General features: G+C 43.7%; 1 protein-coding gene across 2 annotated transcripts in view; it reads right to left on the minus strand.

Annotated features, from left to right (window-relative positions):
• The window catches only part of SLCO3A1 (solute carrier organic anion transporter family member 3A1), a 202722-nt gene that overhangs the window by 162556 nt on the left and 26139 nt on the right, over positions 1-14027 (minus strand). For both annotated transcript variants that reach the window (XM_067555643.1, XM_067555642.1), the window contains exon 2: positions 5190-5655. In XM_067555643.1, the coding sequence (XP_067411744.1) occupies positions 5190-5490 (301 nt within the window). In that variant the 5' untranslated portion in view covers positions 5491-5655. The remainder of the gene's footprint in view (positions 1-5189; positions 5656-14027) is intronic.

Consider the following 14027-nt stretch of genomic DNA (forward strand, 5'->3'; position numbering starts at 1 on the left):
CCTGAATTCAGAGCATGTGTTTCAATAAAGAAACTGAAGATGGGGATGAAGGACAAATTTTGTCTCGAACATAACACATTAATTAATTAATTCAAGGCCCAGTAGAATGAATGGAAAGCCAGTGCAATCTGATGTAGTCCCTTTTAATTTTCTATATCAGAATAATTTAGATCTCCTGAATGCATGTGGCATAATTAAGGATGAAAGCTGCTAAGTCATATATTGACTATACAAAGGTCATTCACTCAGCTCTAAAAGGCAACAATTACTTAGGTGAAATGGGGAAGCCTTTAATGGCAACTTTATTCAACTGTTTAGGACAGGAAGTGAAGGAAAACACCTTAATCCACTGTGCATGTAGAAGAAATTTAGGGAGACATCTTATTATACATGTTGAAGATGGCGTTTTGCCAGGATATACAAATTAACTTCTAAACTGCTGGATCTTTAACGACCACAAAACCGTCCTCCAAAAGTCAGCAAGTTTATCATTTTAAACAGGGATTTACATAAATATGTTTCCCCCAACTGCACTATATGTCCCATAGGACATCTGTTCCTTCTAGTAACAAAATCTCCATTGGATTCAGTAGTGAAGATCAGACCCATGGGCCGACGAACAGTAGAAACATAGAAATCCTCATAATAAAAGTTGTTAGCAGGAGTAGTTTAGAGTATCTCAATTTTTTTCTAGACGGTAAATTACTTCTATAAAATAAATGTATATCATGAAAGAAGCCTCACTATCAATAAAGCTGCAGGAATAATGAGTAATACAGGTTCACTGGGGGTGAGGAGGGGAGATCCGAAATGGTCTCTTTAGGACAACTATGGATAAACATTTGGGTGAAGTTGGTAAACTGCTTGGGACATGCTCCTGGCTTGGAATCTTTTGAGATGAAATCAGATATGTTTTAAGAGAGGAAACAGTACAACGTTGGAGTTAAAAAAAAAAAAAAAAAAAGCAGCTAACAAACAAGCACTGACTCAAATGCTCTTCACAACTTCAATGATCTAACAGTTTTGGGGTTTGTTTGTTTTTTAAGATCTCTTTGGCTCTTTTTTTGCCGTTGTCATGACCTTTGAGTTAAATGAACTCTTAGTTGATGAAATGGAAGAGTTTTCTATCCTTAGTAGGAATAGTTATTGAAAGACAGCAGAGCTTTGTTTATATTAAGGAAACACTGTCTTTTCTTTTACGTATGTTTTGGCCGGTGGGGGGGGGGGGGGGGGGGACGGACGGACGACGACAGGGGTGGGCGCTCTGATTTCATATTCCTTCAGTTACCATAAAGCTCCTCATTTTCCTAGGGCTGGTTACTACAGCAACAGTGAGTTTGAGATAAGTAGCAACATATTGCATGCATCATAAGCCCAAAGCACTGCTACAGTCTCTCAAAATTTGAAATACAACATGGCAGGAGCCTACAGCGAGGAGATATCCTTGTGTTAACATTTTGCCCCTCACTCATTGTGAGCATGAAATCCAAAGAAGTCCCACCGCTGACTCAGGAAGGTGCACAAGCATGCACCCAGCTTTAACCACATGAGTAGAGCCCCATATGTCAATGGGAGCACACACTTGCTTAAAATCAGCACCTGAGTCATTCCCCCCTAACACCAAGGGCCAGATTTTCCAAAAGTGTGTGGGTGGGGGGGAAATTGTGCATGCATGAAATTTCACTCTGAATCCTCTAATTGGACCTGTGGGGATACTAGCTAATTAAACATGCGTTACATGTCATGTGCACATGACGTGACATGTCTAAATGTTGTGGGACTATAATACACTAACTTTGCAAAAAGTGTGTGTATTTTAAATCCAGTGGGACTATTCACAGAGTGTACAGTTAAGCATATGCATAAGTTATCGCAGGTTTTGGACCTGGCCAGAATGATCTAAATTCATCATGATCTCCATCACTTTCGGTGAAATTACACCAATGATAGATAGCCCATTAACTGCGGTTTATGTATCATCACGTAGTAAACAAATTAGGAGCGTAACTGTGTGGGCTTAAGGGAAGATAACACATTTCTAGCCCTGAATTCTATCAGGTTTTACAATTCTTTGCAAATCCATGGTCTCTCTCCCTCCCCACCCCACCTTATATTATGGTGGAATTTCCCACCACAAGCCTTTCCCAAATTTCAGTTTCTCACTCAGATAGGTGGCATTAGACAACTTGTAACAGTTACTTTCCAGAAAGTCTCGCCCTTGTGTAATATGAAGGAAAAGAAAGTCACAGCACACTAGAACCATTCCATCCAGGTCACTGTCCTAGCGCTTTTGAAGGAATTCTTATCCTTACCGGTTAAGTCAGAGGTGAGCAAAAACTGACACTAAGGAGTCAGATAAATGCCCTGACTAGCTCTGTCATAGTCCGGATCCAATATGCACATGATTGAAGTGCACCATATGCCAAGTTATAGCTTTGCCAAGATATGATCATTTCTTTGCAGCTCTCTAATGTGACAAGACGACTGTCTAGACTATTACTATCATTATTAGTTTCTCTCCTAAAGGAGTAATCTCTGCTCGCTTTACTCCTGATTTAAAGTTACGGAAGTTATCCCAGAAATCTGTTATCCTGTATACGCCCAGCACTGCTCCTACAAAGTGAACACTTATTACATGAGAGGAAACTAGGTATAAAATCCTGTCCAAGGACAATATACGCTTAGTTATTTCCTGTGTATAACACCGTGGAGAATGAACCAGTCATGACACTTAAGTAGCTTTGCTGAGAACCGATATGCTCCTTTTTGCCAAGGTCACTGAAAATTGCATCATTTGACATCACTGAAAGTCAAATGCAAATCTGAGCCAATAGTTCATAATTAATATTTTAGCTGAAGAATTTAACCTTCCTTCCAGCTAGTGACACATACAAAGCCAGATCCAGATATCCTCCAGTTTATTTAGTATTCACATTATTCAGAGAATGATTTTCACTCTCTTTCATTCTATACATTGATCAGTTTGATGCAAGCACTCGATTTGAAAAAAAATCAAGGTGTGATATATGTGGGGGATGGGTCAGATATTACTTGTTGATATGACTGATCCCTGATTGGATGAGCACAGCCACTTCTGGCACAAGTAACTCATTCCTAGCAGTTCAAAATTTGGTTTTCAAGGATATTCATGCTAGTTTAAAAAAAAAAAAAACCACTTTGCAAAAAAGTGAATCAAAATGGTTAGGAAGAAAATTTATGAGAAAATGTATGAGGAAATTCAAACGATTGTTGAGTGGATTTGTTTTGGCAGTATTTTCCTAGCATCAGTTAATCCATCAACTGTTTAAAGGTTATTTTAATGCAGCAAGCTTAATGCCTAGAACAAAAAATGCCTGATGGCACTTTCTCCCTATCCCTCTACCCAAACATCCCTCCTCAATGCTGATCAGGCCCCTGGCATGTCTAGTGACATATCTTGCCAAAGTGTCTACTCCACCAATTTAAGCATATTGCTAATTTTTCAAGATTGGTTTATGATCAATAACCCTGAAATCACTGTAAGACTTAATTTAAACTCATGGTTTAGGGCATTGGCAGAGCTGCTCCAGTGCATATGCTTTCGTATTTACCGTGAGGCCATTTGTTATCCTGTATTTTACACACAATGTGATGTATTTCCAGTCCTATTTGTACAGTGGAAACCTCACACAAAACCTAAAGTAAATTGCTCAGAGCATAAAATTCCAGTGTGCAGAGCTAAATACTGAACTAATGATTTTATGACCACTTAAGGAATGAATGAGCTGTGCCGTGCATATGCTAAAACCTTCTTAAGTAGATGCTAGAGGAATAAATCTAGGAGAGGTTACACACTACACAACAGCTACACTACAGTGAAAGAGCAGAGAAATTGGCTGGCTAAGTTTGATATTCAGAAATGGCAACAGAAGCTGAGCGCGGTTCCACGCGTGGCCATTTCAGCCAAGCGTATTTTGTTGTATTTGGTAACTTGACCAGAAGTGTCAAGAGTGGCTTGTTGATGGGATTGTCTTTCAGCTTGCAGTGAGTTAAAGTAGGTCAGGGGGTGAAGTGGCTGTAGACATTAAATGCCAAGCTGAAGAACACAGAAGGAATACAGACAGGCAGGCAAATTAGATAAGCATGTGCCCCTGTGCTTTGCTAAATTGTGACCAATGGAATTGATGACTAGCTACTAATGATTCCTACGGAAATGGAGCAGATATAGACAACTGACGGACACAGTTCAGAGGCTTCCAAAGGGAAACTTCACTCACAACGTTCTCTGAAGCACTGTCACTAGGGGTTTCTCACAGAAACCCATGAGCTCTTTACCCGAAGGCAAGGATATTTCAGTAGATCACTGAAGCCTAGCGTTATACCTTAACCCCATCATATAACACCACGCAACGAAACCCATGCTGCCAGATATGGAGTGAATAATTCTGCAGCATGATCACCATAATTGCAAGTCAGGCATCTAACTCCCCATATATCACAACAGATTTACAAGCTTTGCCACCGTTCCCCTATGGGTAACGTTTGCCGGGGTCTTTCCACAAGAGGCAGATTAGGAGCACCTGTTCTACAAAGAGAACTTCCTTTGTGTACATGGGACAGGGGTGTTCAGAATGCTTCTCTAAGGAATTGTTTAAATACAAAAACCTTACAAGGACCAATGCCCCCTTTCCCCCCTCCATCCAGTGCCTCCATATAGGAATCATTAGACATGTCAACTAACACTCTAGCAGAGGGAGGCAGCTAAGGTACACTGGACAAGAAGGTGGTTAATTACGATCTTACAAAGATCTCAATATCATTAGAGTTTAAGGGACATAGGAAATAGCCAGGAAAAAAGATACTAAGGAAACATCTTCCTAATCATCCACTGCCAGCCCAAAGGAGGACGACACGCCACCAGCTTACTCCACTGCTCACCACTACGAGTGAAGACCTCTGCATCTCTCTGCCATGGTATTTTAAAGTGGAAGCGAGCCGGGAAGGGCACAATGGTTATCAGTGGTAGGGAGAGGTTTCTTGTAGTATTTAGTTCTTGGTAGATCAAAGCCAATATACCTTCACAGACATAGAAGCACAGAGAAAAAAACAGCAAATTCATCCTCTCTGTTGATGTCAGATAAACCAGACAACAGAATGAGCTGCAATAGCAGGAACACTCCAACTACATTCAACAAACTTCAAAGTCTTACCTATATACAGGGAGGAATCTTTCCGTCTCACATGGTCATCGATGTAGGAAACTCCTAGTGGTTGCACAGGGGTAGCACCGATGCCTAGGAGCACTTGCGCTCCAATGAGAAGCAAGTACATCATGTTGGTGGCAGTCCTATTCCTGCAGATAAGATCCGGGTCTGGTCCCTCGTTGCTGGTGGACCCGTTGGCAGCACAGACGTCCCTCCCTTCGGCCCCCCAGCGTATTTCCCCAGATTCATATTCGTACTGGTGGGTCAGAAATTCAGGCAGTGCAGAAAGGAGGGCACCCAGTGCCATGACTATCCCTCCGCATCCTATCAAACGTGGCCTATGCCCCCGGGCGCCGAAGTAGCTGACAAAGAGAATGAGGGCCAGGTTCCCAATCTCAAAGCTGCTGGCTATCACCCCCACGTCAGCACTCTGCAGGTTGAATCGCCGCTCCAAGGTGGTTAAAACGCTCACCTACAAAGAGAGAGAGAAATCCAGAGGCAATTACTTGAAGAGCATGTAACCTGTATTCGGTTTACTCCATTTGCAGATCCGACCATCCTGACTCACAGCAAGTAGTACCTTAGGGCCCGATCCAGAGCCCAGGGAAGTCTATAGGAGTCTCTCCATTGACTTCAGCAGATTTTGGATCAGGCCATTACACTGCAAGCAGTCCCTTGGAATGAATGTGTTTGTGAAACAAGGTGCTGTGGGACATGATTCAGGGCGACAGTGTCAGGTGCTGTATGAGCAGTGCTAGGCAAGGCAACCACAATCCCTTCTAGGCCTTGATGTAAGACCCAGGGGAACATTTTAAAAAGTGCCTGCATGACTTAGTGAGACTTAGGCTTCCAATCCTAAAAGCCAAAGTTTCCTAAGTCCCATAGGCACGTCACAAATGTTGATCCCAAAGTTTGAATCTGATTGGCTGCATGGTATCATACAAGCACATTCTTAACCCTGAGCAGCACATGACACTCCCCAGCCACACACGTGTTCCTCAGTGAGAGTTGGAGTTCCCATCACACGCGGGTAGGTTCTGGAGGAGCTGGTGTGTGCAGAGCGCTCCTTGCTGCTGTGTGCTCTGCAAAGCTGTATTGCCTATTGTCAACTGTATTGCCTATTGTAACTTTTCACCCCCTTCCCTTTTGTGATTGCGGTTTTAATGCTGAAACCCAACTCTCCCACGCAGCAGTTGAAGACACACCAAAGAACACATCAGACAAGCTAGGCATCCGATCCCTTTCTGTCTCAACTCATGGAAGTAACACAGTAAGCCTTGCTGACACACGGACACTTGGCTCACACATCGGCCGTGTGCCACATATCTGACTTGAGAAGCAGCCGCAAAAGGTAGCGTTGAGCCCTGATAGAAAGTTTCTTTGCAAAATAAATAAAATTAAGTTGAGCAAATGTTTTAAAAGAATGCTTTACAGATTAATTAACAGCTGGCATCTGACAAGACAATTTCAAAGGGATAGGCCAATTAAGATTTGCATAATGCAATGAAATGCACTTGTGGGTTTTATGCAACAGTGAAAACTTCAGTTAGAGCCAAGATGCAGTACTGGATCCCACAGCTGCTGTCTGCCACGCTCATGGAAGAAATCCAATGTACGTTTATTTTCATGGTAATGTCTCCTTAAGAAAAGCACCACCCAACTCCATCTTGAAAACGGGGTGTCTATTTTTTAGATTGCAAGAGATTGTGATGATATTAAGGTCATCCTAAGACATTTAAAAAAAAAATTGATGGAGATCTCAGAACATAAAACTGCCCCCAGATAGACTAAAAATAGTCTCGCACTGGAGGCGATCAGAATTTTTGCTGATATACCTCAAAAAGCAGGAGATGTTCTGTCCAACTTTAAAGTATTCTGACAGCAGCTCTCCCTTAAGGGCAGTTAGATCCTATTAGGAAAACACCAGGACGTTGTTATGACAAAGAAATGCCTGTTGGCAATAAAATCGAAGAACAGAATAGCCTACTTCTGTTACTTCACTTGTGTGGAGGGTAAGGACCTCAGTTTCCTGAGCATCCAAAGACCAGTCCAGTATGAAAAATAATTTTCTTCTTTTTTCAGATGCAACTGTCCTCCCCACCCCCCAATCCATACCACTGGTTCTTTGGTTCTAGAGACTCGGTACCCCCTTCTAGTGTACCAAGAGCTGGATTTAAGCATCAGTATAAGAGCAAGCCCCCTGGTGCACCACACTTAGGAGACACCCCCATGGTCACCCATCTGCAGGAAGTCAGCAAAATGCACCTGGCTTGGAAGAGAGCACTCTCAGCTATGTGGAGGTCTATTATGAGCAACCATGATCAGGATCTTCATTGCAGTCCGCAGAAACAATTCTGGAAATGCTTGGAATGATGGTGATTGGCAGAACCAATTACCCCAAATCTAGGGTGCAGCCTAGGACCAAATTCTAATGATTACATACCTAAAGGATCAGACTCATGACCAAGGGCCAACTCCCATAGGACACTGACTATAATCAGTGGGGAAGTGGACCCATAGGTGTTCTGAAGCAGGAGGTCAGGTCAGATACTGGGTGGGACTGGATTAGAAGGCTGGAAGGGATCCATTAGTAATATTTGCATAAGATAACATGGGGGGAGGGGAGAAATCAAATCTCATGCTTCAAAACAAAGCGATGGAAAGATTTTTCTCTCTATCCCAAAAAATACAGCATTGAACAATTGGACGAGTGCATTATGGAAGGGAGGGGACTGGTCATCACTCTCTCAAGCACTCAGGTGGTTCCTGTTAGAGGCAGGATACTTGATGAGATGAAACAGGGTGTGATTCACAAGGGAAAACCCTCTTTTCCTTTTGCTGTTCTCAGGATATACAGCACACCAAGGAACCCTCTCTAGCAAAACCAGCTACTCTGCTCAGACAACCAGAGCCTGAAATCAGAGTCCGACCCAGATTCTAACAGAGATGGTATGGTTTCCATGATCCCCATTTTAAAGGGGAGGAGGGGCAGGTTCCTCTAAGAAGATTTTTAAGCAACTCAGTAGGAGGCATTGTGCTCACTCTCCTATTTCCTATCCATCTACAGCTCAGGAACTGGAGCAATTAGAAATCTTTCCCATTATACTGAACCTTTCATCTGAGGAGTGCAAAGCAGTTTACCACAGAAATCCCTGCCCACCACCTCCATCTTACAGACAGGGAAACTGAGGCACCCAGCAGTGATGATTCCCCCTATGAGCACTTTATACATTTCTTGCTCTTAAGAGACACTCCCAAGAGAATTTACCCTTCCTCTGGGATCAGTACTTTTGTTTATCCCGAGATGTTCTTTGCAGTAACGTAGCAAACGCTTCCCTGGAACTTCTCTTCTAGGGATCTCCACTTCCCCTGTGAGATGGATCAGAACTGTTATTCCAATTCTGAACAGGAGCAAACTGAATCACAAGGCACCAAAAAAACCCAATCAATCAATCGAGGCAAGTATGAGGATGAAGTTACCTGCGAGTGAGTTATCTGAAGTTACCTTAACTTTTTACAAGGTTACTCCCTCACCTCTCAAGGTTAAAGTCAAAGGGAGAGTTTTACAAGGTTAAAGTTTAACTTTGTAACCTTGTAAAAGGTAAAGTCACAGGGAGTCAAAAGGCAGCTGTCCCCAACTGTCCCTTATGCCTTTGGCAGTCTCTCCCAGCGGGTTCCAACCTGGCTGCCTAAATTTAGGCCTTTACCATCCATGCATATTTAGGCACCTAAAAAGTGGCCTGATTTTCAGAGATGCAGAGAACCACCTCCTACTGAAGTCAAGATGCACCGTGCGCAGGCTCAGCACAGCCAAAAATCAGGCCTGGTTTTAAAAACGGTTAGATCTGAAAATTCTAGCGGAGATAACTTACATAGGAACCCAACGGCAGACCCAGAAATGGAACCCAACAGCCCTGACTCTTATTCTGCTTCTTCAGCCAGTAGATGTGGTGGTTTGGTTTGGTTTCATCTTTTCCTGTCCTGAAAGCTGAAATCCATGTGGATGTGGCCTCAAGTCTGAACAGTTTTCACATTACATCTAATAATAATCTCCATTCAAACACAATTCTGGATCCTCCCCTCCCAGTCACATGCACAAGCTACAAGTGAACAATGGGTGCAGGTTCTTACTTTGCAAGGCAAGGATGTGGAACATGCAGACAGGATGGGTGTAGCCAAGGGCAGTGTCTGCTGCGGGGGTGGTGACGGGGGAGTGCTGCTCCCCATCCTCTAATAGAAGCAGATAGGGAGTTCCTCTTCCTTTGCATGGCTCAGCCACATTTCCCATTCCGGTCCTCCCCGTCCCATACTAGGTGCGGTGGTACTGCCCAAGTGGCTACTAATGCTCTCACAATAGACATAAATGCTGCTCTTAGTTAACCGGCCTGGGAAGCAAAGGAATATGGAAATTGGCTGCGCTCCTCTGATAAAAGCAAACCCTATCATGTCAGCTGCAAGCATCCAGGGGAAACTGGCATCTGTGAAAGTAGCTGACATCAGTGCCAGCAAGGTGGCCTCCAACATTTCCAAATAGTTGTGGAAGAGCATTAGTGAAAGAACGGGAGGTTGTGGGTGGTGGGGGGAAAAACTGTCGACGTGCTGATTTTTAACCACAGGCTGCAGAAACATGACTATGTGACATCCAGGATGGCTGCAGAAGCAGCTGCAACCCAAGTTTTTGCTTTGACATTGGTGATGACCTATAATATTCAGGCCCTCTGCAATATTGTGGAGAGCATAGAGGAGACATCTGAGACGACAAGATCAGAATCTATTAAGAACAGCCTCTCGCACACTGGAAACATTCTTCCAGCTCCATCCATCCCATTCTCTTTATACAGCTTCCTAAGTACAAAAATCTCAGAACACCTTAGCTTCCTTTGTGACTTGAATAAACAGTTTAGGTTGTGTCAGAGACCCTGTCATTGCCAGACAGAACACAAGGTAACTGTCTATTACTGTTCAGATTACCTTTGGATGAGCCCACTCCCTGGTGTATTAGGAATCAACTCCTCCTCACCATTCCTTCTTGACAGAGTTATAGAATGGTCTGTCACAATCTCTAGGCACGTTAAGAACACTAAACATTCAGCTATATCTGTTACTGAACACACAGCATCTAATCCTTACCAGAGCTGGCTGGAAAAACAAGACTGCCGTTTCATGAAAAATGGAAGTTTTGAAGTTTATTTTCACTCTGAAAGGTCTCAGCTTCATTCCGAGGCAAAAACATTTCCCCCAAAAAACCCCATCGGAGGAAAAAAAAAAAAAAAAAAAAAGAGACAGACATGAGTCAGAGAAGGGGCTCAAACCTAGCCTATCAAGAACCACCAGACAGCTGTATTTTGAATGTAGGTGTAACCCCCCCAAAATTCCATCCTGAACCCGAGAAACTTTTCTGCAGCAAGTTTCTGTGAATTTGGCATTTTAACCTCCTTCCCCCCCCCCCCCAAAAAAAAGCTGGAAAAAAGTTCTCCGTTAGCTCTAATCTCTACCCATCACACACACACCACATACATATCCACATGGGTTTGAGTGATAAGCGTGCTTCAAGATAGCTCCACCTCTGTCTAAATCTCTGCTTCAGCTACCTCGTGACCTACTCGCTTCCCATTCCTTAACTGTTCTTTTGGGGTCAATTCTGCAAGGTGCTGAGCACCCTTAATTCCCACTGAAGTTGGTAAGAGCTGAAGGCATTCAGTGCTTAGCAGGGTTGAGGATACCGTCTCCCCTGCTCATGGCTTAGTACTGTTTTTTCACGCTAACTCCTCTGTCCAGAGCAGTCTTCTCAGTATCTCACAACTTCCCTTGCCGTCAAATTGCTCCTCACCTCATCCATTCCATTCACCTTCCATCAGTCCTCTCAATTGTACTTTTAACAGCTCATACTTGTGCCCAACCTTTATATTGTCCTTTATCTCCAAGGATTTGATCTCGTAAGGGACTTCGTGCCCAGGGGTTCTATGGGCCTCAACAAGGATCCATGGCACTTGGTGTCCTGAAGGTATACCTTTAGGCCAGATTCTGCTTTCCATTATACCAGCATAAACAAGATCAGAATCTGCTCATTTGCCTTCCTATTCATTTCTGAATGAAACATCTAAGATGCTATACCCATAATTAAGGCCATGAAAGCCCAATTATGGTTTGTTTGGTTTCTGTGTATATACTTTTTATAACAAATAGGATTTACTCCTCCCTTGGTTCCTTGTGCCTTTAGCATTCACAAGGATCTGCACTGCTCAAGCCTGGGGCACTAGCTCCATAAAATATTCCTCAGTGTTTAGACCAGAGAAAAAAAGATCTCATCTAACAAACAGTGACAAGTTATTGAGACAAAAAAAAATCAAATCGATGATCACCTTAAAAAGTCAACCCTAAAAGCAACATAGATTTTTCTCCCATCACTAAAACCAGTGGGCCTTTTGTTATGCAAGTTTTCATTCATACCTGCTGTTTATCATTCCACTCTGCCCAGATCTATATATCTTGGCGTCTTTGAGCCAATGTCAAATTGCTCTTTCTATAATCTGTTTATTGTATACGAATGTTCTGCAGGAATTCATGTCACATAAACCTGCTTTATACAGTATTGCCCTGCTTTATCACTGCAAAATGAATCTAGGGCTAGGGGTGCTGTGATGGAGGGAGACCTACAATGCACTGAAAATGAGTATCATTCATATCACCAGTGAGCAAGTCACATCCCCCCACTCCTTTCTTTTCTCCTCCCTCAACCTCCCCCCACCAATTCTGAAGAGAAGTTCATTGTATTAATAATACAGGGTTATATATAGAAAACACAATCGGCTTTATGCCTGGAGGGCATTTGTTTAAAGGCTTCTTTTTCATGTAAAATACATTTTCTCAGCTACGTGGTAAGGGACTTAACTTGAGGAGACATGTCTGCAGTGCTACAGGGTGTGAAATAATTGCCTGGTAACTATATCCCCAAAGGAAAAACAAAAGAGAACAGGCTCCCAGAGCCTCTATTACAGATCCATAGAGCCACAGATTCCTCGAAGAGCCAACAAAACCTTACCAGGAAGCAAACTTCCATCTTCTACTCCCTGAAGAATGTCTTTGGGCCACATATTGTCCTCTCCTCGAGCCAAGCCCACAGAATGGGAATTGAGCCTAGGAGAATCTCTAGGTTGGATAGTCTCCCCTCCATGTATCAGGGAGGGGGGAAAATTGAAAAGCTCCTGCTTTCAGGAGTACTGGCCTTCCTGGTCCCCTCCAGGCCACAGAGCCCATAGCTGGTCCCTTCTGGCCTTAAAAATCAGCCTATTAGGATATAGTCCAACCTCCTGCATAACACAGGTCAGAGAATCTGACCAGTAAATCCTGCCTCAAGCCCATAACTTGCAGTTGAGCTACAACCCTTTTAACACCTGAAGACTTGGGGTACATCTACGTGGCAATTAGACAACTGCAGCTCACCTGGGTCAACTGACTTGGACTTGCAGGGCTCAGGTTGCAAAGTACATTAGAACTCAGCTCTGGGACCCTCCCCCATTACAGAGGCCAAGAGCTCCGGCTCCAGCTCAACCCAAACGTCTACACCCCAGTTTTACAGCCCTGCAGCCCCGAGTCAGCTGACATGGGCCAGCCACAGGTGTTCAGTTGCAGTGTAGCCATGTCTACAGTTTCCTTACTGCACCTTGCGCAGTGTCCCCGCCACAGAGAGGCGAAGGGAAGGAGCAGAGGTCATTATATGAACTCTGGCACCGACACCTGGCTCAATAAATGAGCCTCCTGGACTCCAACCACACAACCCAGCCACGCAGAGAAGGGGCTACCAGAAGAATCCTTTGGGCACATCCAACAAAGCCACCACTCTACCTTGCTGCCCTGCCCAGCTGTGCTCCTCGCTGCTCAAACAGGTGGAGAGGGCCTCGTTCACTCGGTCTCACAATACAGGCCATAAGTTGCCTGTTGCAGTGCAGTTCACGTTCCAATGAACTCAGGAACTGGTTCAGCTAAAGCACTTAAAGCTTAAGCACATGCGTAAGTCCCACGGAAGTCCCACGCTTCAGTGCGTTGTTGAAAAGGGAAGAGATCGTTCATGTGTTTCAAGTGAAATGTTTCAAGTGAAACAGATTTTCCAAGGGACCCGGGGGTGCTGGTGTCCAACTCCCACTGAAAGTCAATGAGAATTGAGCATCTAAGCCCCTCAGGCCTTTTTGAAAATTCCTGCTCGTGTGGTGAATTGGCGCTTTAAGATGTACGTGGTAAATTCAACAGCATGGCATGGAAGATGCTTTCTCCCTTCTGCACACTATTCCAAGTATATCCATCAGCAGTCATGAACATATACACTAAAGGGTTAAAAAAACCAGGAAAGCTTGGGAAAAGAGGCGTTTCTTTTGCCCTCATTTAGTGCAGAATGTATTGGTCTTTCAGCCGCTGGGGTTAACAGGACTCTCAGAGCAGTACAAGACAGGAGAATTGGGCCAGTAGGTCTTACCAGGAATTGAATATACCTAATTCTATCCATAATGGTACACATACATGTATCACATATATGCAATTGGAACAGCCATGTGATAAACAGCTGTGGAAAAAGGAGACGGCCATCATCATTCATCTTTGACTGCCTCATCTCCTGCTATCCTACCAACCCATCTGTGCATAAGACTGCTTAAAACATTGTGTGCGTGCGTGTCACATATTTTGTTTTTAACATGACCTACCTGACAAATGTTTCCCTCTTTCCCCACCCAATATCTGAGCAATATCTAGTGACAGATTCAAGGATATCCTCAGTAAGGCTATCCAGAGCAGTGACTTCCACTGCACAAAATCATTTTGCCTCCACTGGCCAGGCATATCAGAGCTCCG

Source organism: Emydura macquarii, unplaced genomic scaffold (genome assembly GCF_026122565.2).
Source record: "Emydura macquarii macquarii isolate MOO-44397 ecotype Brisbane River unplaced genomic scaffold, CSIRO-AGI_Emac_v2 contig_1644, whole genome shotgun sequence".
Lineage (NCBI taxonomy): Eukaryota > Metazoa > Chordata > Testudines > Chelidae > Emydura > Emydura macquarii.